Below are 26,415 nucleotides of genomic sequence, written 5' to 3'. Positions count from 1 at the left end.
GTGACTTACAGGGAGGTTATTGAGATGTAAATATTCACGATCCTCTGGGATGTTTGTCAATTTCTACATCCTTCCTAGATAGCAGCCTTGCTACAGATACACTAAGAGCCTAAAAAGTCCTAGGGTGCCAGCATTTCCAACCTGAAATTCCATCCCAAAAGAAGAACTAGAGATGTTGTCAAAATTACATTTTAAAAAATTGTAGCCCTATGTTAAGTAGAAGAAAAGAAAGAAATGAAAGATACTACCAGGATAAGGACTAAACAAACAAATTCAAACACACATTTATAAAGAAACTACTTACAGATGGGAATAATAAATATGTCTACAAAGATAATGTCTTGCAAAAATAAATCAAAAGCATGAATCACAGTTGCTCTTGTCCATAATTCTTTATGTTTTCCAAGATTTGAGAGAATAAGTATTCCTTTTACATGAAAGTTCATTTGAAAAAGTGTCTAGAACTAAACTGAGAAAATAGGAGGAAAAGGTAACCAGGGTGAGCGTTGGGTCTGAGGCATCAGAATGTGCAGAGGCAGGCAGACATGAATGAGGACAGCAGGCTTAGGAGCTTCATCTTGTCCCAAGTGTGGATTCATGACCCAAACCTCACAAAGAAGGCGCTGCAAGAGTGGCAGTTTTCACACTGGGGAGTAATGGGTGGGTCAGCAGTAGGAGCTAGAGTACTGGCAGGCCCTGCCTTTTTATAACTGGGGGCTTTTAAATGGGGGCGGTTTGATAGATGGAGTTGGGGGCTCACCCTAGGATGTGGACTCTGACCAGGGAGGGCAGGGGCAACAGGGTGCATGAGAGCATGTGTCACACCTGATACAGTGCTGCAGTCTTTGTACTGGACAAGGTAAGGAAGTAATGAATCTGTAAACAGCCTGGCCCTGGTTTTCATGCCTTGAAACCAACAGAATCGGAGGGAGGGGTATTTTATGATTTATGTACTTGAAAGGGGACATAGAGACTCTATGTGCAGGGGCAGAGAAGCTTAGTTGAAAGACTCCCCTCAAAGATAAAAAGGAGTCAAAGGCTTTGTCCTCTAAATGTAAACAAAAACTAGTGTTAGACTCAGCAGAATTCAAACCACAAAGGGTATTTGATTGAATTCAACTATGTGGCTATAGGATAGCACCAGGAGTAAATCCATCACAGCATGGTGGTTTTTAAACAAGCACCATAGCCATCAGAATACAAAGGGAAGAGCACAGAATCATGGGAAATCAAAGTGGTAATACCATGACACATGGCAGAAAGATTCAGGCAAGATGGAGCTGGATTCAGGTAACAGGGGAAAAGGAGTTGAGTACACAATAGCTTAGGAAGCAGAGCTAATGGGATCTACCATCTGACTCATGGGAACCACCGTGTGACTCATGGGATCTACCATGTGACTCATGGGATCCACCATGTCATTGGAGTCTGTGTCTTTTAAGTTCCATTGCAGTTGACCACTTTTTGTCTCTGAGTGTCTGTGCTCCCATAAAATGCTGGTGAAAGAGAACCACTGTGAAAGAGTGTCTCTTCCCCCTAAATTTCCAGTTTTTCTGGACAATAGGTTATGACTCCTGGCTGAGATTTCTGTGGATATTCAGGAGCTTAAGTGAAAGTTGATTGGCTTTGTCACTTCTCTGTTGCTGGGATTAAATATGTGCACAAAAGCAACAGTTAAGGGAGAGAAGTTTACTTTGTTTTATAGTTGCAAGATGCACCACAGTGGAAAGTCAAGACAGCAGGAGCTTGAGAGCTGTTGTACTGACTGCAGGCAGAGAGCAGAGGAAGATGCTGGTATTCAGATCACTTCATCCCTCTTATCCAGTCCACTGTCCCAGTCAACCACAGAGGGTGGGTCTTCCCACTTCAATTAGTCTAATCAGAATAGTTCTGCACAGCATGTCCCGAGGCTAACCTACATCTAGTAATGCCTTATATAATAGAGCTAATAATCAAATGATCTTCCACTTGGGTGCCTAGAGCTGTGTCTCCAGGGAGATTCCAGGTGCTGTCAAGTTGACGATCAACAAACACTAACCACCATGCAAACTATGAGGACAAGATCTTCATTTAGACTCAAGTCTACTTGCCATGTACTGCTAGAAGTTCAGGAAAGTAGAAATTCCATAAATATCAAAACCTGAATAACCTCCTCACTTACCAGTCAGGCATGCTAGACCAACACTTCTGAAACTGTGACCTGGACAAGCACCAGTAGCTTCATTACCTGGGAATTATCAGAAATGCAAATTTTAACTCTACTCAACCTATTCTCTGGATGAAGCCAATCACCTCCTCTCATTGGACTTCCTGGAATGGATGCTTTCTCTTCCCAGAATGGCCTCCAGGTGCAGCAAAGCTAAGTTCACAGCAAATTGCAGTTGGGTGTTTGGGGCTTCCTTTTCCTGCCCTTCACAATTACCTGACTTAGTAAAAAGAATCAGCGGGCCCCATCTGTTATTGACAATGTGACCAATCCAGTCTTGAGAAAAGCAAGATTTAGAAATCACTATAGTCTTGAAAATCATCGCAATGAAGGTAGCTAGGTCTTACCATGCCCTGGAAAAGAATCTACAAAATCAGAAAGCTTGGTTTTTGTTCTTATTTCTATTACCAGAATGCTAAAACTGAGAAGGACTAAACAGGTGACGCAGGTGACATATAGAACAACATATTTAATTGGGGACTTGCAATTTCAGAGTTTTAGAGCAAGAAAATGTGGCATGAACAGCTGAGACTTCCAGTGTTGATGAAGAAGTAGAAGAAACAAATGCTAACTGGGAATGGTGGGGGCCTTTGCAACCTCAAAATCCACTCCCAGTAACACACTGCCATCTCTGGTCCAGACCCTGAAACACTGGTTGTCTTGGAGTCCTCTGGAGCTAGAAAGAAAGAACTCCAAGAGTTATACAACCTGAGATGTTCCTCATGAAATCTCTTTGATGGCCAATGCTTTAAAAGAATCTGACACCTCCAGTCCAAAAAAGGATCAAAACTGAACGTTGTCTGGTTTGTCACCTCTAGAGTTAAGTCTGGTTAAGGCACCTTCTGTTTAGGAGGCCAATGAGATGCAGGTGGTGAGGATCTATGACTGGGATCCATATGGTCTCTTCAGGTGCATGAATGTATGAATGAGACCGTAATAATTTTCTCTATGTATCTATCTCTCTGTATATTTCTGTCACTTCTATGGATTGGAGACAAAGATCTAAAAAAGAAGGGAAGTGAGCCCTCCTAGGACAACAGCTACTGCTGCCCCTGGGATGATTCACAACTTCCCATAGGCTCATAGATCATGCTGGCCCATCCATGCTGTAGCCCTCTTCTGGCAGCAACTGTGGCTGCAAGCCGGTGCTACTGTTGCTATGATGATGCTAGCAGCAGGAGCTCCTGAGTAGTATTGTGGGTGATGGACACAGGCCCAGAAGGGGTTTTATGGAGTAGGATGGCTGTGATGGATGTCTCAGGCACTGTGATCCTGGAGGAGGCTAGTGATAGCCTCTCTATCCAAAAGACTTGATCCTGTTTGGCCTGCTTTTTTGTGAGCAGTTGTGGCTACAACCACACTAATAAATACATTGACTTTGTGCCAGGAACTGTTATTAACTTACACCTTCATCATCCTCCTGAGGGGAACCGCAGGAAGTGGATGCATGACATTGAAATAACCCATTATGAGGCACCTCTTCTGGGCCAGACCCATATCTGACTTAAAAACAGCGACAGCCGTCAGCCCAGCCAGCCCATTACCACATGATAACCCAATAGAGCCACTCCAAGACAGCAGCCAAGTCAGGTCATCAGACTCCACCAAACAGAGGAGGGACATAGCCGTGGATGTGGAGAGGCCCAATAACAACCCTCATGAGGGGAAATGAACTCCAGGAACTGCTCTGGCTCTGGCCCCTCCAGTTCTGATCAACAGGAGCTCAAAGCTCAGATCCTGCAGGCAGGGTCTGACAATACAGAAACACCCACAGCTGTGGTAGAAGGTGGATGTGAGCAGTTTCATCTCCCGTCTTAAGCAGGAACCCAGGTCTGATTGCTGCTACCTCTGCAGTTGTGGCTACTGCATTCTGCTCTGCTCTGGGGCTGGCTGGGGCCTCTGGCTTCCACTCTGGGCTCCACTGCACTGCACTCTGCCCTTCCTAAAAGTGACTGATGCGGTCCAATATCACACATGGAGAGGTTTATATGGAGCAGTTTTCTTCAACATGGAATCAGGTACACTAGGTTGCAGTGTGGTACAGGCCCAGTCCCTCAGCCAATGGACTTCAGCACAAAGGGCTGACCTTCTGGCTTCATCCCATTCATTTTGCTGGGAGAAGGGCAAAGACATGCATATTGCAAACAGTTGACATGCATTTGCCAATGCCAGTGTCCATGGGCCCTTTTTAGAGAGAAGGGACTCCTCACCTTGACAGAAAGAAGACAGGAGGAAACCAAGTGACAAAAAGAAACAGGAGACAAATAGATGGCAGTTCTTATTGAACAAGAGACACATACTCAGAAGACAAAAAATTCTGTATATGGGTTGCCTCTACCTCTGAGATTTGACAATGCCCTCACCTTCATGACCAAAGTTTTCCCTAAATCTGGCAAAGGCCCTAAATGTTTATCTAAAATTACATTGTGCCTAGAAGCTGCAAAACTCAGGAACGGTAAAATGAATGTGTCCATGAGACCAATGAAAATTAGGCTAACCTCCTAAGGGTCAGATGCTCCCCATATTGAGATGTTTACTAGGTAAACGTTACTAGCCGTTCCCCCATCACATTCTTGGAGACACTGCAACAGACCCAGAGGACTATTCACAAGGCTGAACCCTTGCTCATGTCTGAGCTTGACCAAATGTTCCAGACTGGAAACCTTATGTGGACTGAGAGGATCCTGACACAGAGCTTGGAACCAACAGTGAAAGCCCATACATTGTGGTCCTCAGCACCCACTGTCACCACACCCAGCTAAACGGGGCTACAGAATGTAGGTCACCCCCAGAGTCTCTAAACCACTAAAGACAAAACAGACAGTTCTTATATTGAGTCTTCTTATTTTCTTTAGATTTATGTTTCACTAATCATTTAATTAATCCATACATATTTGAACACATAAAACATTTTAAAATAGTATTGGTATGATTATAACAACTTTCCAAGCTTAAAACTATAAAATTGTATGTTAAGTTACCAAATATTTTCTACTTCTTCATCTCTCTTGTCTTGATCACTCAGCAAACTTGGTTTAGCACAAATTACCACATGAATGCTAGAGCCCAGTTTTATATGCCATTCACAGAATGATGCCATGGCAATGATGCCAGCCACAGTGGGCTTCCAACCTCAATAAACTGAAGTTTTCTTATGTTGTCTTTTTTGTAGGAAACTCATTAAACCCTGATAATCCAAAACATCAGAAGCAGGGAGCTCATAGCCAATCTAAGCTCTACCTCCAATTCTATCAGCTAGAAATGGGACCAATCTAAGGTCACACCGGGGAATCTCCAGGGAAAGGGTACATGTTTAATGTCACCAAGATACCGGCTAGTAGTTCCTGGGTGAAGATGTTTTAGCCATGCACAGCAGATTAATTCGAAAAATGAAAGTCAAATGTTTTCCAGGCCCCAGAGACTACGTAGCCTGCTCGCACTAACAACTTAACTAAGGGTTAAGGAGCCAAATCTGGACCATTAATAGCTGATTCCCTCAAGAATTGCAGGACTGAGGGGTATCCACAACACTTATGGCTGCGGACTCACCCTGCGGACTCACCCTGCAGCCAGTGTGGCTCTGCTTCCTGCATCTTGAAATGCAGGTTTTGGGTCTGAGAAGGCAGATCCTCTAATGCAGTGTACACAGGCCTGTGACTTCAGGATCACAGGGGATGGGCACACCTAGTTTTATTGGCATAAAAATGTTTCCAACTTACACCACATCCCAGGATTTTGGGTGCTTCCTATCAGTCTGTGTCCTCAGTAACACTTCTATTGTTGGACGTTTCTGTTTATCTATTCTGGACTTGTTATCTCACTGAAAAAAATTTCTTTTTAGACAAACTCTAAGCTGGCTTTGAACTGACTATGTAGTCCTGGCTGACCCAAACTCACAGAGATCCTCCTGCCTCATCTTCACAAGTGCTGGGATTACACACATGTGCCAACATGACTAGAATGTCTCTCCTTGAAATATGGATGTGTTTTACTTGTGAATGTTGGTGTTGTACATACAGTATACTTAAGGACTGCAATTTGGAGATTTTTTTGTTTAAGAAGCTTCCTCTGGATCCTTTTCCTACTTTTAACATGCTTGCCTTTTCACGCTGATTTGTACATGTCCTACCACATGAATTCCTTCCCCATTCCTAAAACACATGCCTGAGAATCAACTTAATGAAGGGGTGTATGTTCGCAAGCAATTGGAGGTCACAGTTCACCCTGAGAACACAGAGAGCAATGAATGCTTATGCTCCACCCCCTTTCTCTTCATATTCAGTCAAGGCCTATTGATTGATCAGTGCTGTTCACTGTTAATATTTATTTTGCAACTAGCCTGACCCCAGTAATCCCTCAGGGTATCCAGAAGGTTATATAATCAAGGTGTGGTCCATTTCCTCAGGCTCTTGTTTTCTTGTTTTCGTGTGTGTGTGTGTGTGTGTGTGTGTGTGTGTGTGTGTGTGTGTGTGTGTTTGTTTTCAGACAGGGTCTCACTATGGGCTGAAGTTGGTCTTCACCATGACTGATCCTCTGTCTCCAGGGTGTTAGAATTATAGGGCCTAACCACCACATTTGCCTGAAACAGGAAAACTCCACAGATCTAAATCTATTTGTTTCTTGCTGATCAAAAAGAGAAAATGACAATGACAAGCTAGGCCCAATGTCTTTGCTCCCTTTCTGCTGCCTGCTGACTGGACTGTAGAATTCTCAGCTGTCTCTCCAGTACCATGACTTCCTGCAAGCCCCCCTCCCCCGCTCCCCATGACAATAAAAGACTGGACCCCTGAAAATGTTAAGCCAGTCCCAATTTAAAGTTTTCCTTTGTAAGAGTTGTCATGGTCATGGTGTCTCTTCATAGCAATAGAACATTGACTACGACACTGGTACTATGTCTGATCTTAAACAACTGTAACTCAACCAGGCATGATGTTAGTAGAACATCCAGGTGAGATGATGTTGGTGCTAGAAGCTCACAGAGAACCCCAACCAACAGGTACCTGTAAGGTCTCATGGGCAGGTCTCTGTTTTCTTTAGTGTCTTCTTTCCGTCTATCTTACTGAATTTTATTCTGCCCATGAACAGAGTGTAAAAATACGTTGTCTTTACTCCTAATTCCTTAGCCTTTCCTTTAAGCCTGAGTTTATGGGACAAGGTTTTTTTTTTAAAGATATATTTATTTATTTTATAAATACATAAATCTTTATATATTTTTACAGTGTATATGAGTACACTGTAAATTCAGACACACCAGAAGAGGGTATCAGATCCCATTACAGATGGTTGTGAGCCACCATGTGGTTGCTGGGAATTGAACTCAGGACCTGTGGAAGAGCATTCAGTGCTCTTAACTGCTGAGCCATCTCTCCAGCCCGGGGGAAAGTTTCTTACTAGAATCTTCACCTTTGGAATATTTCTAATCTCTGGACTCTTGGGCCCTGAAGAACAAAATAAGAACCAGGTTCTCAGAGACTCTCAAAAAGAAGAAATGAAGTCAGTGAAAATTTTTACCAACCCAAAGTCAAACTGATTCAAATCAATGCTGGCCCACTAAATTATCAGAGCATCTTCAAGAGAGAAAGTTCCCAGTACTAGGGAGATATGTTGAAATTTGAGCTTTGAATCTCATTTCAGATGAAAGCGATGTGGACTGGGAGCAGAGGCAGGAGGGTCTCTTGGTTGTGTTAAGTCTGGGCTGTGCATTGAGAGCCTTTCTCAAGAGAACAGTCACAAGGAAGTAACATGGAAACAAGCTGTTATCTCAGGGGATGTCACTTTATATGATTTGGTGGTTTAATCCTGTGAAAAACTCAGATGTGGGGTGACAGTCTAATGGCAGAACCTTGTCTAGCAAAGACAAATAGAAGGACAGGAAGGAGGGAGGAAGAAGGGCCAAAGGTGAGCGATGCTGCAGGCATTCAAATGTGAATAATGCTATCCCTAAGGACTGGAGGAGAGCTAGCTGTCCCACACTGGAGCATTGCTCACAGCTGACTGCAGTTCAGAAACTGGAGATGATTGTCCCTGTGTTGCTGTACAGAAAGGACTAGAAGAGTAGCAAGGACACTGGCTGTGCCCATTTCATGGGTGCTTTAGAGCATGACACCTTCCGGAGAGGTTTCCAACTAAAAATGTTCAAATGTTACCTCTCAGCTTTAAAATTTTATAGCTTAGTTAAAATCAGATTTTAATTGTTATTTCCAAATGAAGTTTTGAAGGTTTTCAAGTCGTTCCTCTAGAGGGAGCCCCAGGACTTGAATATTCTGACAGTGAACCTCCCCAGGCATCTCCCCAGGGGTCAAGGTTTAATATGGGAACAGTTAGTGATTTTTACACAGCTCTTTTTGTTTGGGTGAGTGAGCTGTCCCTTGTGGACAACAGCTCTTTATTTTCCTCAATGAGGAGTGTTGCTCATTTGTGAGCCATCATTAACTCAAAGTGAAATGGTTAAAAATATTTATCCTGTTAGAATAGGCTGCATCTTTTTAACGACTCATTAAAAAATGACAACAACGAAAACAAAACTCTGGCTTTTGAGATGACTTATACTAATTCACATTGTTTACCTAGCTATAGTGCTATATGAACACTATTTAAAAGGAAAAATAAACTTGGTTTACATTGAAAAAAAAAACAACAAAAGGTTTCAGAGCTGCAGAGGAACAGCCTTGAAGGATGCTACTGACATGGAGACTCCAGGCTCAGCCTCAGCCCATGAAGAAGAGAACAGAACACAGAAATCTTCCTGTTCCTGCTAGCGCTGTGGCAGCCCACACCTGCCCTCCTGATGCTTGGGGAACTGAGACAGCAGAGGCTGGAGTCTGAGGCTACAAAGGGAGGCCCTGTGCTTCCTCATTACCAAGCCTAGTACAGCACAACACAGCACAACTGTGAAATGGGTCTCTCCCGCTCTTGCAGTTGCAAAGGGAAATGGGATGCAGCTTTGCACAGTTCTCAAGTTCCACCTGAGTCTCCCCTCTCCAGCTCTGAGCCCAGTCTCCCAGTTTGTTGGATGTGAATTCTAGGATCCCAAATTCATGTGCAAAATCTTTTTCCTATAATCCAGCTTTTCCTCAAAGCCACCAAGAACCAGAAGCTAAACAAAAAGCCACAGCTTCTCAAAACTTTTTACTTCTTTCATTTACAAGGGCCCAGGCCACCATCAAGGAGACTAAAGCTGGGGTGGGAAGAGCATGAGAAAGTCTCAGAGGTGTTGGGCCTGTACTGGGAAGATCTTTTCAGATGCCCCTAGAACGGTCTGAACTCACAGATGGGATTTAGAGGTGGGACTCTTTATCCTGGTATCTAGATGTGGAAATGACACTTCAACTCCTATTTGGGGTTGGCTTACCCAGGCAGCTAGACTCAGTGGTTGAGAGCATTGGACTTTTTTTCAGAGAATCCAAGTTCAATTCTAGCAAGAACCTGTCAACTCACAACTGACAGGATCTGATGCCTTCTTTGGCTTTCTAGAGCATCAGGCATGTGAAGAGCAATGGGGCAGGGGAAGAAAAGGGGGATGGGGTCAGGGAAAGCAAAGGGGTTAGAGAGTCAGGGAACATGAGAGGCTAAAGAGTCTCTTTTATAGCAAGCCAGGCCTACCTGGCTGTTGCTAGGTAACTGCTGGGTGGAGTGTAGAATGAATGCCAACATTAACAATAATTCTGGTACAAATGCAAATGTCTGCATCGAGTTCTCAAAAAATCCTTTGATGGTCCATTTGTTGGGACACAGCCTGGTTCCCAATCGTTTTTAACTCAGGACCCACCTTCTTAGAAACTTGCTTGCTTGCTGAAGACTTGGCCTACTGCTCCTGCTGAATGGCCTGCTTCTCTCTTCTGTTCTGCAACACTGACTGGATGCTAAGATTCATTCTTAGGCATTGTGACGTTTGAACCTTTACAAAATATATTATTTTTATTCACCTCTCTCTCTCTCTCTCTCTCTCTCTCTCTCTCTCTCTCTCTCTCTCTCTCTCTCTCTGTGTGTGTGTGTGTGTGTGTGTGTGTGTGTGTGTGTGTGTGTGTGCAATTGTGTACATGATTACCACTGTGTACTATGTAGTAAAGTGTAACTTTTGGGAAGAATTCTCTTCTTTGGACCTGATTCCAGGGATCACACTCAAGTCACCAGGCTTGGTGGCAATCTCCTTTACCTGATGAGCTTGTTGGTCCAGTCTGAGCTTTCACTGATCCCTTAGCCCCTCTCTCACCACCAACCACAAGAAAGCAATCTCTGTAGTGTTACTTTTGGTCCTATGTGACTTTCTTATGTCCCAACAACTAAACATTTTAATTAGAATTCAACATAGTAACTAAATTGCTGAATTTAATAGGAATTACAGAATGTGGGCTTTTCTGATTCTGTCTTGCTTTCCATATTCTTAATTAACAGTCTTCTATACAGTAGAACAGTCAACATTTGGACCTTTTTGGTTTCCTTAAGATACATTTTTAAAAAGCTTCGATGTTTAATTTGCTCCTCAAATACCAATTTTCAAACTAGGAAGTGAGTGTACTATGAACTTCAAATGAGAACCCACTCAATAGATTTTTTAAAAACGCTTTTGAGTCATTCAAAAGCTGTTTCTACCTCCTTCTTTGCAGGCCTCAGAATTCCTGGGAGGCCTTTTGTTTACTAATGAGAAAGCAGACTGTGGTGGAGCAGTGGATGCACTGACACTGTCTCTCCTCTTGCTGTGCCATCCATGCAGATGCCTGAAGCCTTGGAGGAGCTGAATGGTAGAGTTTCCTGTGTCTTCCAGAGGAGAAGAAAATACCATCCAGAATCCAGCTTGCATGTATGGGGGCCGGAGGACAACCTTGGTTGTTACTCTTCAGGTGCCGTCCACCATTTTTATAAAACGGGAGTTTTCATTGCCTCGGAATAGGACAGGTCAGCTGGGCTGGCTGGCTAGGGAGGACATGGAGTCTCTGTCTCCCCAGCAAAGGTGTGTGCCACCACACCAGGGTTCTTTATTGTGGTTGATACTGTAATTGGCTTCTTGTTTTTGCACTGAAGTTTATCATCTGGGTTTCTGGCTCCATGGCTTCCCATGTGAGCAGGAGAGGCCATAAAATGTCTGACTGACTGTGTGTTGTGTATGATTGTCCCTGAGTCTGGTATAAAAGTGAACCAGAATGTTGCTTTCTGGCTTAGTCTTCCTTGGTCACACTCAAGGCTTAAGAGGAACTTCTTGAAGGTTTAGTCACACAACAAAGGTTGTATAATTCTCTAAGTCCCTGATTCTTACATCTGAGATGACTAAGAATTTACTTCCTTTCATTTTCCCCGATTTAGGTACAGTCTGGATTAGGTAGATGAAATGTGGAATAAATTACTAATACTAAAATTATTGTGTTCTTAAATGAATTAGGGCCAAACTATTGGAAAAGGCTGGATCTGGTGCAAATATTGAGACTTTTCCCTTGCCTGTGATAGCCCAAAATTAGGCAGCCAATCCACAGAGGGCAGCATTTCTCCGGCTATTGAGGGCCACAGGTCCCTCTGTCTGCTTAGCCATTCTCTAGGGATTAGGGGTGACACTATTTTACTGTACTGTAGAGAAATGCCGTGAGGCAACTGTTCCTAGTTTTCCAGAGGCAGGGCACCCTAGGATGGTTCGCTCACTCTCACCACACTGAGATACAGAGGAGGTGAACGTCCTCAAGCAGAGGATCCTGGTGCTCTGTCTGCCAAGGAAGCTGCAAACCTGAGGACGTGGACTTCATGGTCATTTTCTCACGAGAAAGTAACTTTCTTTATAGCTTAATTAGACAGCAGCACCTCTAACACGTCTAAGAGTTGGACAGCTGACATGTTTCTCATTCTGCAAGGTGGATTGGGTCACTAAGATCCAAGATATGCTATGGCTAGGGAAACAGCTTCTGGAGAAACTAGAAACAGTGGGAAACTTTTATCCTGTTTTGTCTTTAACAGAAATGAAACTGAATGAACTGTGCATTGGCTGACTGGGCTGTGTACCCCGTGTCCAGTTTAATATGACCCTCACCTGGTACCTCAATGTACCAGACTGTAGCAGTGAATTAATTAAACAGCTTTGGCTCCTTAGTGCAGTCATGGCACCTGCCAAAGAGTTCTCTGATTTTGAGAATGAAACACACGCACACAGGCACACACACGGTCAATGTCTGGACATTTCTAATCCTCCTGACAGCTACCATACACCTCCCTTCCACCCAGCATCCCAGGATTAACACCTTTTAAATCTATGTTTTATCTTTGCTGCCTGTTGCCTTCTGGGAAACAACCCACTCCCCCAGTAGGGTCCTATTCCCTTCCACCTACATTGTAGGCTGCTTTCTCTCCTGTAGCTCTTAACTCTGATCCTTCTAAGTCTGGATCATGGTGGTTCCCTTCATCCTCCACTCGCTCCCAATCCCTTGCCCTGTCCTTCTGTCTTACTGTCCAAACATTGGCAATGGCAACTCGAAGCCCTCAGGGACCCTCAGGTCTGGAAGTGCAGCTTTTTGGGAGCCAAATAAGACAATTATGAACACTGGATATTGATACCTTACACATACATTCTTGATATTGAATAAATCAACTAACTTTAAGAATATGGGAATTTGATCCTCAGTACTACAGAGGGTAAACATCATGAAGAAAATGGCAGACATTTTGCCTATGGACTCTGTTCATATGTTTCTGAACAAAACTTAGTCACATGCAAACTCTTGGTTTGAGAGGCACCTAGGAAATATAATTCATAGTTGTCAACTCTGTGCTCTATTGAAGATGTAGGAAATGGGAAGGGAAGCTAGAAAATAACAGTACAGACTCTCTCAAAATTCTCTGAGGCCTGTGGGTTTGTACTTCCAGGGACCCTGGAGGCCTGCTCAAACCAGAGACCCAGGAGGCCCACCCTAAACAGAGACAGTACTACCTGACTCCCAGGAGACCAGCTGTTGCCCAGCTCATAGAGCTCTATATTCCTCCAATGAGGCTGGATCCAGTCAGAGACACTCATGACAGTTAACATCAGAGATAACCAGTTGGGGAGAGGCAAACCATAAACAACAGAACCCAATGCAAAGTCTGCTGCTCACTCAGAGGACCTATAGGGCTCTTAACAATCATCTATAACAGGATATCTCGTGCCCTCTTCTGGCCACTGAGAGAACTGCATGCAAGGGACCTCAGACTAAAGTCAGCCAAAGAACAATTCACCAATATAAATAAAAATGAATACATTTCTCTTTCAGAAAGGAATACAATTGTATGATCAAGGCAAACAACACCGAAAATGGGGACACTCTGGCCCACGTCCCTTGACCCTTACACTAAACTGATCATACAATTACACAGGTCCAACAATTAACATTCAGATTACAGTGAATATGTATCCCATTTGTCCTCATTGATCTGGATCACCACTTCCAGGATGATTTTACAAGATCCTTTCATTGTCCTGAAAATTACATGCTTTCCTTTTTCCTTTTGCAGTTATTGATCAGCAATCCTCTCTGGAAATGCACCATGCTTTCTTTATGCACTCATCTCGTAAGGGACCACTTGAATATTTCCAAATTCTGAATATTATAAGAGAGCTTCACTGAACATGGTGGAGAAAGGGTGTCTATACTAGGATGAGTCAACATTAGGATATATGCCTTGGTGTTGTATCTTGAGGTTTACCCATTACCACCTTCCTGAAGAAACAGCATACCGATTTCCAATGTTGCTACAGATATTTGCATTGCCACCAGGAGAATCTCAATGTTCCCCTTGCTCCATACCCAGTAGGAGGGAATTCTCTTATGTGTTACTGAACTAAGTTATGAAAGGTATGAAAAAATATCTCAGAATAATTTTGATTGGCATTTCTGTAGTGTCCAAGGATAATAAATATTTAATATGAGTTTCTAAGTCATTTAAGTTTCTTCAACTGTATTATGCTTATGTATATAGCCCATTTGAATTACGTTTTTTTAAATATAGTGTTTTAGTTTTTCAAATCTGTTTCAAATATAAGCCCATTAGTGAATGTGCACAGGGAAATAATGTTTAACAATTTCTGTAAATAGTCATTAAAAAATCATTAATGACAAATTAGAAAATGCTCTCTCAATGAACTCACAGAATTGGCAGACAAGTTGTAAATAATAGAATTCATTACAAAAGTCCAGGACAGGGACTGGAGACATGGCTCATCTGTTTCAGAATTTGAATCCCAGAGGACCTAAGGGGCAATTAACAATTCTCTGTCACATCACATCCCAGTGAAATCCACTGCCCTCTGCTGGCCCCTGGCAGAATTGCATGAAAACGAATATGGGGAGGTGGGAGGGAGATGACAGGCATGTGGGGTAGCACCCACATAGAGGTAGGCATTCTGGGAAGAGAATAGGGATTTTATGGGATGAAACTGGAAAGGGACAGAATATTTGAAATATAGATAAAAATATCCACTACAAATTGCAAAAAAAGAAATAAATCAAAACTGTAAGACCTCTGCCCAAAAGAAGCTATGATATATATCAAAATGAACTCAGTAAAACATCATTATCAATAACAACAAACACACCAACAACAAAAATAGTAAAAATGTTCATTCCTCTACAATTGGTGGAATTCATTAAATGTGCAGTCATAGTTGATGCTATATTTCAAGGAATCCACAGGCATCAAACTCTGTGTGTCCTGAACATTTTACATTCCCATACTGAATTGTTTTCTTTCCTCTAATGTATTAGAGAAATACTTCTGTGTTTCTCCTTTGTTTGTCATTATAAAGGAAGCTAAATTTGTGAGCACAGGGATAAAGCAAGGATATATTTCATCATGAAGGGGGGTTCCACAGAGCATGACACACTGTCTACATCAAGAGCACAGTTTCCTGCACAGCTCTGGCTGGCTGTGAACTGATGATGAAGCCTACGCTGCATGAGACTTGCAGAAAACCACTGTTGCCTTACACTTGTGCTGTTACAGGAGGAAGAACCACACACGACTCAGAACCGGCTTGTGAGTGAAGGGTTAAAGGTCACATTTTTATTTATAGACAAACATTAATTTATTCAAGAACATTTTAAATTAGGGAGTCAATGAGTTCAATGTATATAGCCTTAGGAATATTAATTAATTAATATTAATTACATACACTAAAGTTAACAAATGAATAACAAAACTTCAAACTTAAACAAATAAAACCAAATGCATAAAACAACCAAACTTCAAACTAAAAACCAAATATAACAAGTAAATTAGTCAGCATTCAATTCCTGCTGATTTTTCAACATATAACTCCAGCCTGTTGCTGGCCTTGCAAACACAGCAGAACGGCAGGGAAGATGGTAAAAATCTCTTCAAGAGGAATGTAGACCTGCCTCATACAGGGTGGTTGGTTGTTGATGGACAAGTCGTCAAAGGGTTAAACGTGAGGCGTGTTCCATGCCACATCTCAAGGTCTTTCAAATTCAGCCCAAGATTGGAACGGTTACAAGGACTGAGATGCGGGAGGAGTTGTCAATCTTTGCACCCTCAGTGCTCCTGGTGGACAGGTCTGTCTCTGAGAGCTGTAGTCCTGGTCTGGGCCATGGGCAAGCGTCTGCTGGAGTGTTCAGACCTAGGGGTGGAAAAGGCCTGGTGAGGACCTGCCATGTCACTTCTCCCATACACAGTGCACAATTCAGCAGGATAATCCAGAATGATCTTTCATCTGAGGTCATTTTCTCATGCCCAAGACAGAAGGGTAAGAGACCCCACAGGCCTGCATGTTTTCCCAGCTTTTAAAACTGCTAAAAATTGAACAGTGAACAGCAGATAATTCCAATCATACATATATATTATATTTTAAAATCATGTAGCAATGTCTCAACGTCAGTTGAGGAGAATGTGAACAACCTAGAAAACAATAGGAAGGCCTTGGAGGCCGGGCCATCACTGAAATGAAGACTATTATTATTCCTCCAGTGCATGAATATGCCTGGGGTCCACTTACAACCTCAATATCTGCAAAGACCCAGAGAAAAAATATCTCAAGAAGTACATGCACACTGAAGTGATATTATATTTGGCAAGAATATACTGCATGGAAATCTTGCCAAGGGTAGGCATTGAACTCTAAAGGAGATACTCATGCAGAAAATAAACTATACCACTCCTTTGTTTATGGGTATCGTAAAACTCTTTGTGGGGAGACTTAAAGGCACTGGGCTCAGATAATACAAGAGAGCTCAGACTGGAGGGATCAGTACACAATAGCCAGAATCTCTATGGATCACATACACTTCATGGATGGAATTTCTTTTTAAATGGACAGGAATAATATTCTGAGCTGCTCCTACCTGACAGATGCTGATAACTATGAGGAAAGTCACACACCCAATAAGACAGTTTATAAGTACAGGTAATCTACTTGGGTCCTCTCATCCTGTGCTTTCAAATCATCTCAGTGACACCGAAATGATGCTGCATCTTCTCAGCCAAGGTCTTTTGCTCAGTGAACAGTTTGTTCTGATTCAGGGCGTCCTACAGACTTTCCTACATTCTCTCCTCATCCTGGTCATTAGAAGATTATATTGTCCATGGACACAGGCATGTATACAGAGACAGACAGACAGACAGACAGACAGACAGACATAAACACCTTTGAACTCACCCAAATATATTTGTTCACACATACAAGCAGAGTATTTTGCAGAATGTGCTTAGTTTCCCAGTTAATGGTAATAGAAGAGATCACCCAGTCTACTATTGTGGCATAAGAAAAAAAACCTGGAATGGGGTAAGTACACAGTGAGCATAGGCTAAAGACAGCTCAGCCAATAAAGTGTATTCCCCTGAAAATCAGAAATTAGAAATGTGACATCTAGGCCTGTTAGCCAAGACTGCTTAGCAAGGGCACAAGGCTGTGCACAGGAGGCTGATTTCAGGCAACAGAGCACTGGGTGGGGGCAGGTGAGCCTCTTCTGTCCTCTGCTCACTGTTTCCCAGTGCATGCAAAGTGAGCTGCATTTTTCAATATGAGGTCCCTTTAGGATACAGTACCTGACAGGGCAGCCAAACTACCAGCACAAACAGCTAGGAAATCGCCATAACCACAATCCAAGGTAAAACTTGGACTGGGATGCTATCAGATATAATTCGAGTGAGATAAGGCTGACTGATTCAAAGTCAAATGCTGGCAGGTATAATCAAACTCAGCCACAGTCCATGGAAATGCTGGACAACATTGTACCTTTTCACTTTCTGACTGGTGGACTTCTGGATAATTTTGCTTCATGGCTGCTCTGAGGTGAACCACTACAACACTAATGTGCCACAGTTTCTCTGCTGACACCTACTTCTTGTTCTGGAATCGCTGTGTCAAAGGTTGAACTTTCACAAGAGTTGTGCATGGCTTCTCACAGGGCTACCCATTTGACACCTCCAGCAATGTCTGAGGGTCATCACTTTCTAAACCCTCCTTACAGATGATTTTCACTCAGAACAAATGATTTTGAATAACAATCGTTAAGAGTGCCACAACCCAACACAGGGTGAGTGCTGTGGACTATTTTGAGCCTAAGTTTCTGTCTGTAGCAAAGATGTGATTCCACCTCAGCATAACTCCTGGACATCTTCTGCCTGCAGATTCAACTCTAAGCAAATTAATCTTTCAATTAACAATTTCCAGAGCAAACTCCAAAGCCAATGTATATTCAATCAAGTTTAGGTCGATCTAGAAAGAAAGTGGTGGCAGGTAACGATTAACATAACCAGGATGTTGAGAAGACACAACAAGCACGTGACCTTCCAGTGTTACTGCACACCGAGAGCAAAGGAGGCAGAAGAGCCCTGAGTCAGCACTTTCCACACTCAGGTACATGGATTTCACACAGCAGCCTCTCCTCACATCCCTGTACCCTATTCCTGAGATTTCTCCAATAATGTCAATGTTGATGAATAGTTTTCCCACTGTAATAATTTCAATAGTAATCAAAACCCCATTAAGAACAGTTTAAAAATAATTGGAAACATTGCGTTTCCTCTTCTTCTCTCTTTTACATTTCTATATGTGTACTTATAGACTAATACAATATATATAAATATGTGTCTGTGTTCAGAAACTTGTTGTGGTCACACACACACACACACATATGCACCAACACACATATACACACACTTCTATATGTAAGCACCCATACCGCAAACACTTAAAACAAGCAACTCCCAATGTAACATATGTACCATAGCCATAACCATGTTCACACATCTGTGCCCAACGACATAAACACACACACACACACACACACACACACACACACACAGAGTCAGAGAGAAATGGAGAGGGGGACGTAGGGAAGGAGGGAGGGGGAGAGAGAGAGAAAGAGAGAGAGAGAGAGAGAGAGAGAGAGAGAGAGAGAGAGAGAGAGAGAGAGAACTGAAATCATAAGTGAGAAGCAGAAAAGAATGAGGAGGCCATCCTTCTGGAAGCACAGTTGTTGAATACAGATTAGACAAAGGAAATGTGTCAAGTGAGAGCTTAGACACTGCTATCCATCCCTTATAGAGTAAACCTGTATAGGGAATGCACTTCTTGGGCACACTAGGTTGAGAGAGTTGGAGAAAAATTTCCCTCAAACCCTCACGTATCTCACACAAACCCTCACCCTGAGAGAAGTCTTTCTTACATCCCTGTTCATCCAGTCAGCTCCAGGACATAAGCTACAGGAAAGAACACTGAAACACTGACATAGAACAGGACTGACAAACTGCTTCTCAAGCTCTGTCACTATGAACACCATTTGGAAAGGCAGAAGGGACCATTTTCAATGTATGGGGAAAAGGAGAGAAAGTCCACAAGCCCCATCATAATTGACAATGGTATCCATTCTTTTGGCAATTGAACTGAACTCTAATCAGTTCTGGGCACTACAAAGACGGCTACCACATGGCATCCCTCTAGCATAATGGCATGTATGTGTGCAATGTGTGATCAACAGATCCCCCTTAAGGAAATGCATTTTCTAGTTGAGCAGGAGGATTTGGTTGTCAATCCTCCAGTTTCTTGCATGAAGCTAGAATCACAGAAAGTTTTGTAAACGGGCAAAGAAATGAACAACTGGATGAGACCTAGGAGAGTGTCTGGATAAGTTGGAGAAGGTTAAATTGGTTTGACTTGGTTTATGCTTAGATATCAGGGAAACCTGCCCTTGATGCTTCATTCATCCTACCTGAGGCTGCTTGGTACACGGATTTTCATACTGGCTTCCCCACAGAACCTTGTTGATTCCTTAATGGATTCTTCCAGTGCAATCTGATCCCTTAGAAGCCCTTTGTACTCATTCCATGCTCTCTGGGCATTGTTCTTCAGCTCAAAACACTCAGTTAGGAGCAGGCAGAAGCTGCGGCTGAGACACAAAGAAAAAATGGTGAATCCCAGCCAGTCTCCAACTTCCTCCCACTTCTCCAAGTCCATTCCTCCTTCTAGGGTCCTGATCAGAAGAGAGCCCCAGATTATAGTCCACGTCCACAGTAGCCATGGAGCATAACCTAGAGACAGGTCAAATGGAGAAAAGAGCAACATTCCAGAAGACTCAGGGCACTTCTCAAAAACCTGACACCATTGATTCAAGTTTTTCCTAGAAGTGGACTTAATCGTTATGTGTGCTTATATGTCCATTTTATTAGAATGTCCCTTGGAGGCCAATTTTTCTATGTGTCCTGTGTGTGTGTGTGTGTGTGTGTGTGTGTGTGTGTGTGTGTGTGTGTGTGTGTGTGTGTCCTATCAGAGCCCCAGAGCATCAGGATTGATTGATGACTCCATCATTGTGCACACATTTTTTATGTACAGGATCCCTATTTGGGAAGGACAATGACTGATGAATCTCACAGTCTCTTTCCATTTGTTCAAACTATCTACAAGAGGTAAAAATCCTAGAGCCTTCCTTAGAGACAGGCTTCCTGGTATGCTTCAAACACTATAAAGCCTGATCCTCACTTTATTTCAAAGATAAGAATGGGCTGACACATGCTGTGCCTAGTGCTGGGGTCACAACCTTGTAAGTTACTCACCAGTACCAGTCATTTTCCAGTGTAAGGTTTTTACATTTGACCAAAGCGGTATTGATCTGCTCGCTCATTTTCTTCATGTCGGTCATCACTTCCTCGTGCTGCATCATGAGCATCTCAGAGTCAAACTTGTTCCTGTGCCAGGCCGTGGTCCAAGGATCAAATAACATTATGAATGAAGGAATCAAGAATTACATGAATTTAGACTGAATCCTGAACTACTCTAGCCTAGGACATGCCACGCCCTTAGTCCTTGGTACTGTGTGCATTTGGTATTTATTCAGTTTATTATTATGGACACAGGGACAGCAGTGCCAGGAAACAAAAGCAGGGAGCTGATTTGCTTGAGCTCCCTGACAGGGTTTGAAGGAATAGACTAGCTTGCCAAGAACATTCGAGGGTCCTGTGCCACCATCCAGGCTCCAACTTAAACCCATGAAGACTATTCTCCTGTTCTTAGGTAACAATTCTCAATCATACAATCTATTGCTACATGAAAACCCAAAGGAACATGAACAGTATTTACAGGGAAAAGAATTTATAGCACACACCAGGAGATTCCTATGTGCGTCCACCTGAGCAGATGTGAAATGTTGTACTGTTCAAAGTGAGGCTGTCAGCCACATCATTATCATGCCATGAAAATTGACACAGGATAATTCTCAGGCCAAATCAGAACACAGAATACCCAGATCTTAAATGATACACACAAACGCACTCACACATGCATACACACACACAAACTCACACAAAACACTTTCTCTCTCTCTCTCTCTCTCTCTCTCTCTCTCTCTCTCATACAATTAGAATGCCAAATAAATACAAGAGTGTGGCATTATCTCAAAATACAATCAATAAAATCAGAGAAAAGCAATGATACCCTGTTGACAGTGCAGTCACACACGTGAGGCAGCAAGAGGGATTGGGTCCCTCCAGCTCTTCACAGGACCTATTGAACCCAAAGCACCTCCACGTCAATTACAACAATGATTGGTCATAATCAGACCACCTAGAAATTCCCACAACCCAACAACTGTCCAGGCTACTTAAACCACACAATGAGAGCTCACACACTACTACCCTTATTCCCAGACTGTGACTCAGGCCACAGGCTATGATTTACGTTTGTAGGAATCAAACAGCCTGTGCCACCATCTCATTCCCATCTGATCTTCACATTCTGATGCAATCAGGAAAGTGATTTTGACCATGAGCCCACCCTGGAGTTGTAGCCTACTGTGATGTGAGGAAATGTGGATTTAACAGAACTTGTACTGTGACTACCTGTCATTTAAATTCTTTCCTGGGTAATCTGCCAGGATTCTCCTGAGTTCATCTCTCTCCTTTTGCATCTTGTGGAGGGCAATTTTGAGGTTCTCCAAACGCTTCATTCTCTCCTCCTCAACAGGTGTCGTGGAGGGTTGGGATGATGCCTTCTGATCAGACTCTGTAGGTAGATAAACACCAGTAAACAGGCATATATGTGGATATAGTGTCAAGAAAAACTATGCTTAGTCTAAAACAGAAGTCTGAGGATGAACAGTTCTACAGATACAGTGACTCCCTGACAGAGCAAGAAAGCTATCTTTAAGCTGAACTCAGCTCAGTCCCTGTTCCCCACCATCATAGACATATGGTGACATATGCCATCATAGATATAGACCACACCTCCTACAGCCATTCTTCTGCACTGAAATTCTAATGCTGGCCTAAACAAGAAGAATTCGAGGACCTTCTAACCTAATGTATGATGTGAGGCAGGTAAGTCCTTGAGTCCAAACTGTTTAACATCTTGAATCCCTAGTCACGTGTGTTCAAGTACAAAGTAACTGAGACCATGATATATGACCAGGAGAGTATCCCTCTTGGCATCAATTACCCACGTAATCTACAGGACACAGCTGAGAATGAAGTGCTTCCACAGCCTATCCTGAGAGAGACACTTTGTTATTCTTACAGACGCTCATTCTGGTATTCTTTGACACTGCCCATGACATTAAAGAGATCCAAGGAAAGCCCCTTGACATATAACAGTTCTTGGTTCTCTGTCAAACTAATGATCAGAAATTGTTGTGTCTGGGTCAGCCATTTAGGAAGACTGAGGCTCTAAATCATACGTCCTACTCCTGGAAGGACCAGCTCAAGCCAACCTCCTCCAGGAAGCTCCCCTTGCCCTGCCCAGTACTCACGTGACCTCCTCAAGGACCTTTCCATTCGTCTTGTTCTCCAACGTGATAGAAGGCTGGCCTCCCTCTGCCTTGGTCTGGTCTCTGCACGGATATGATTGTCCCTCCGAAAGAGACTGAGGATCCTGGAGAACATGCCTCCTCGGGAACCCATTAGGAAATGAAGGGAAATGGCTCAGGCAGTTGGTGTCACCGCAACACTGCTGACATCACAGAACATTCTAGTGTTTCCTGGATACAAGAGAATTTCCAGGGAAGACACTACCGGTGATGTTACTGGGAAATGCCATAGCTTACTTGCTGACTACCTCCACCCAGATTGACCAGTTTCTGCAGTGGCTTTTCCAGAGAATCACTTTTGAGCCAGGGAACACCATTCGCACACTCTCCTTCCACAACTTCAGAGTTCTCACTGCTTCATTACAACTCAGTTGCTGGGGAGAGGGAGAGTTGGTTAAAGCCTGGATATGGACAGAACATCTTTGTTAACAGCCAAAATCTAAAGACCTTGGATGATGAATATTCTTCTTCCTGAAATGTATAAACCCAGGATCCAGGGTCCATGTGTGTGACATATAATCCAATTCCCACAGTTTACACTGTTCCCTAGAGGCCAATATTTCTTTTCCTACACCTTTAAATGTATGCAAGTTGGAGAATGTTGTTTCATGGACTGTGCCTTGGGAGGAGGAATGGTTTCAAAATATTCACCCATGTTTTTTCCTGAAATCTCTGTCTTACAATCCCATTTTGTGCAATGGAACCTCGCTTTTTCTGGCAACATAGGTGCTCACATCTAGGACAAACATCAAACTGTAAACTTTCTGTCCATTCTTAAAAGTTAAAATCCCCAAAAGTGAGGGACCTGAGACCCAGCGAGAGCCATGGAGGGGCAGAATGCAGAGGTGCTGCTGGCCAAGGAAGAGCAGGAGGAAGCAGAGAAGCTGTAGCACATCATGGTGCACAGGAGCTAGAACTGGAGTTTGACCTGGGCAACCTGCTGGCTTCACTCAGAGGACCTACAGGGTGCTCAACCATCATTTATAACTCGGTATCTGGTGCCCTCATCTGGCCACCGAGGGAACTGCATTCAGAGGAACCACAGACAAAAGTCATCCAAAGAACAATTCACCAAAATAAATAAAAATGAATACATTTTTCTTTCAAAAAGACATACAAAAGTATGGGCAAGTCAAACAAAACCCAAAGAAACACAAGAAATGAAATATTTCACAACAACCCAAGAGTGCAAGAAACAGCATAAAAACAATCTCTTAACCCTATAATAATTCTATATGTATTTCTTGAAATAGCAGTTGCAGTAAGCAACCAGGCTGCAATGCTCTTATAAGTTCCATAGCCTCATCAACCCTTCATAACAATCTCCACCTATTTGATTTTTCCTTAATTACAAATATGTGTGAGTTAGAATCCTGCATCTCTCTGTGATCGAACTGTAAACTGTAGCCAATGTAACACTGGCAATCATTAACCACACTCTTTAAGTTTCCCTTATAACACCTGAGCACAGCCATAACTTTGGAAAGCAACATTCACCCTCCACCAAACTATCTATCCTCCAAAATCCAGTCTCTCCAAAACACCAAGTCCATTCCTCATGCTATAAAGTATGACGGCCAAGCCTTGCATATGAACGAACGATGCTGCAGGCTCTAATACCCCAACAAAGAGACATTGCCCTAAATTCTTTTATAAGTCCGGTTTCCATGATAAGAGTTATATTCAAATAGTATCCCAATCTAGACCTGTTCCCCTGGGTTGGCTCATGGCACTTGTTGTCTAGAATGACTCCAGTTTTAAGCCAACTTTCTGTTACCAATGTTACAAATTTTTAACCATACCCAATAACCTAAAAGCCAGTAACCTATAGCCAAGAAATGTAGAGCGTATTATATATTTAAAACCAAACAGAAAAAAATGAAGTGATTACACATAACTTTAGTATTTAGATCAAACACCATTCTTACTTTTTGTAGCTGTCATTTTTAAAAGAAGCACCTTATTACCTGTTGAATCCAGTAATCACAATCTAAGATTTTTCTAAGAGAAACAGACATCAGCTCCATTACCATAGAAGCTTTGAAGCTGCTGGCACCTTGAAGGCCAGCTAGTGTAGACATTTAGCCAGCCCCCTGGGGAGCTTCCCCAGTGGACAGACCTATGCTCCTAGCTACATTCCTCCATTGAGGCCGGATTCAGTCAGAGACATGCATGACAGTTAACACCAGAGATAACCAGTTATCTAGGATGCAGGGCTCCAAAGGTCAATTGAAACTCTTTTTATTTATTTGTTTCTTTCTTGAAAGGACTTAAAACTAAATCAAGGGGGGAATCAACCAGCATTTAAAGTTTTCACCATTTTTTTTCTCTTAAACCTGAAACACAAAACATTCAAGCAACGAGAAGCAAAAACCCAGACATAAATTGACATCCGTGGACAGCTTGGTGCACCAAGGACAGACAACAGACATAGAGGGAAGGAGCTAGATGGTGTCCCACCAAAAGGTCCCAGATATCGTACTTAAAGGACCCAGAACCAGAGATAAGCACTTCTCCAATAGGAGCCAGCAAGGAGCCAGGACGTCTGCCTCCCTCCTTCTGTCCCCAGGAGAGCTCCAAAAAAGCTTAAGCTCATTTTCCTTCTTTCACCAAAGCATCTGTGGAGAGTCCAGAAGGACTGTTTTTCTCTTAAACCCATTTTCTCTCTTGTCTAGGGTATAAACGGTCTCTAGTCAGGGTCCAAAGACTAAAAGCATCTATGAGAATTGACATCACTTCTTTAGTTTTTAGCATAACTCTAAAAGAACACATACACAAAAAACATCTTATCATCATTACCTTGTCGCTTTTTACAAGGTTTACTCACCACTAGCCCAAATCTTTATTTTTCGTTGCACATGATTTCAATTCTGGTGGTCCTTCTGGATCTTGATTACTGAGGCCTTTTGTGGCCTATTTTCCCCTCTATATCCCTCCTTTTTCACCGGCCAGATTCCTGGCATGATCTCATTGAGTTGTCCTCTCCAATCCCAGTGGAACCTCCATTTGGGACCCCTGCATCATTACCACACTAGAACCGGTCGTGGGCCTGCGAGAAAGCCGTCCAGGCTTTACTGAGATTTCCTTACATACAAGAGGCAAAAGCAGTGGTAAAGTACTAGACGCGTCTCAAAGTAGCAGGTGGAAGACCCCACCAGGAACCAGGAAATAACGTCCTGAAAGTCCCCACCCCAAAACAGGGCAAGAGCAGCTGCCAAGGTCATCAACAACCTCTGGCCACAGCAGGCTGAAAGGCTCAGCCAGGGGGAAGGGAAACACCCCAGGGTAGGGCCCAACACTTGTGTTTATAGCAAGATAAAAAGAGAGTTTTTTACAGAAAACACCAACCGCCAAACGTATTCAGTAAGTTAGGGTTATTATTTGGTTTATTTTAGTAGCGGGACGCTGGGTGTCATTCTGTCCTCATATGTTCACTGAAGTGTCGGACCTTACACGGTAAATGTGTTAATGCTGAAAGAAAGGTAGGTTCACAGGGTGCTACAGCAATCACAGTACACTAGGCAGGCCAAGTTCCCTTTTGTCTTTTATTGCATATTTTTTATGTGCATTTCAAATGTTATTCCCTTTCCTGGATCCCCAAACAGAAGTCCCCTATCGAATCCCCCTTCCATTCTTCTCTAAGGGTTTCCCTACCCGTCTGCCCACCTTCCTCCCCCCATATTCCCCTAAACTGGAAGGTCCAGCCTTGGCAGGACCAAGGGCTTCTCCTTCCACTGGTGCCCAACAAGGCTGTCCTCTGCTACACATGCAGCTGGAGCCCTGGGTCAGTCCATGTACAGTCTTTGGGTAGTGGCTTAATCCCTGAAAGCTCTTGGTTGGCATTGTTGTTCTTATGGGGTTGCAAGCCCCTTCAGCTCTTTGAATCTTTTCTCTAATTCCCCAACGGGGATCCTGCTTTCAGCTCAATGGTTTGCTGCTAGCGTT

The 26,415-nt window shown here is 43.0% G+C and overlaps 1 protein-coding gene across 4 annotated transcripts in view; it reads right to left on the bottom strand.

The window, feature by feature from the left end:
• LOC102554774 (disks large homolog 5-like) overlaps positions 1 to 22,604 on the bottom strand; it is a 30,366-nt gene extending 7,762 nt beyond the window's left edge. The window contains 5 exon segments of one of the 4 annotated variants that reach the window (NM_001433266.1): positions 15,194 to 15,794; positions 19,387 to 19,563; positions 20,228 to 20,359; positions 21,509 to 21,671; positions 22,414 to 22,604. In NM_001433266.1, the coding sequence (NP_001420195.1) occupies positions 15,710 to 15,794; positions 19,387 to 19,563; positions 20,228 to 20,359; positions 21,509 to 21,671; positions 22,414 to 22,564 (708 nt within the window). In that variant the 5' untranslated portion in view covers positions 22,565 to 22,604 and the 3' untranslated portion in view covers positions 15,194 to 15,709. 4 annotated transcript variants of the gene reach the window in all.
• Positions 22,605 to 26,415: the final 3,811 nt, after the last annotated feature.

The sequence above is a fragment of the Rattus norvegicus genome, chromosome 15 (genome assembly GCF_021556685.1).
Source record: "Rattus norvegicus strain SHRSP/BbbUtx chromosome 15, alternate assembly SHRSP_T2T, whole genome shotgun sequence".
Classification (NCBI taxonomy): domain Eukaryota; kingdom Metazoa; phylum Chordata; class Mammalia; order Rodentia; family Muridae; genus Rattus; species Rattus norvegicus.
The sequence above is the reverse complement of the archived record's forward strand: the minus strand, read 5'-3'. Positions and strand labels throughout refer to the sequence as shown.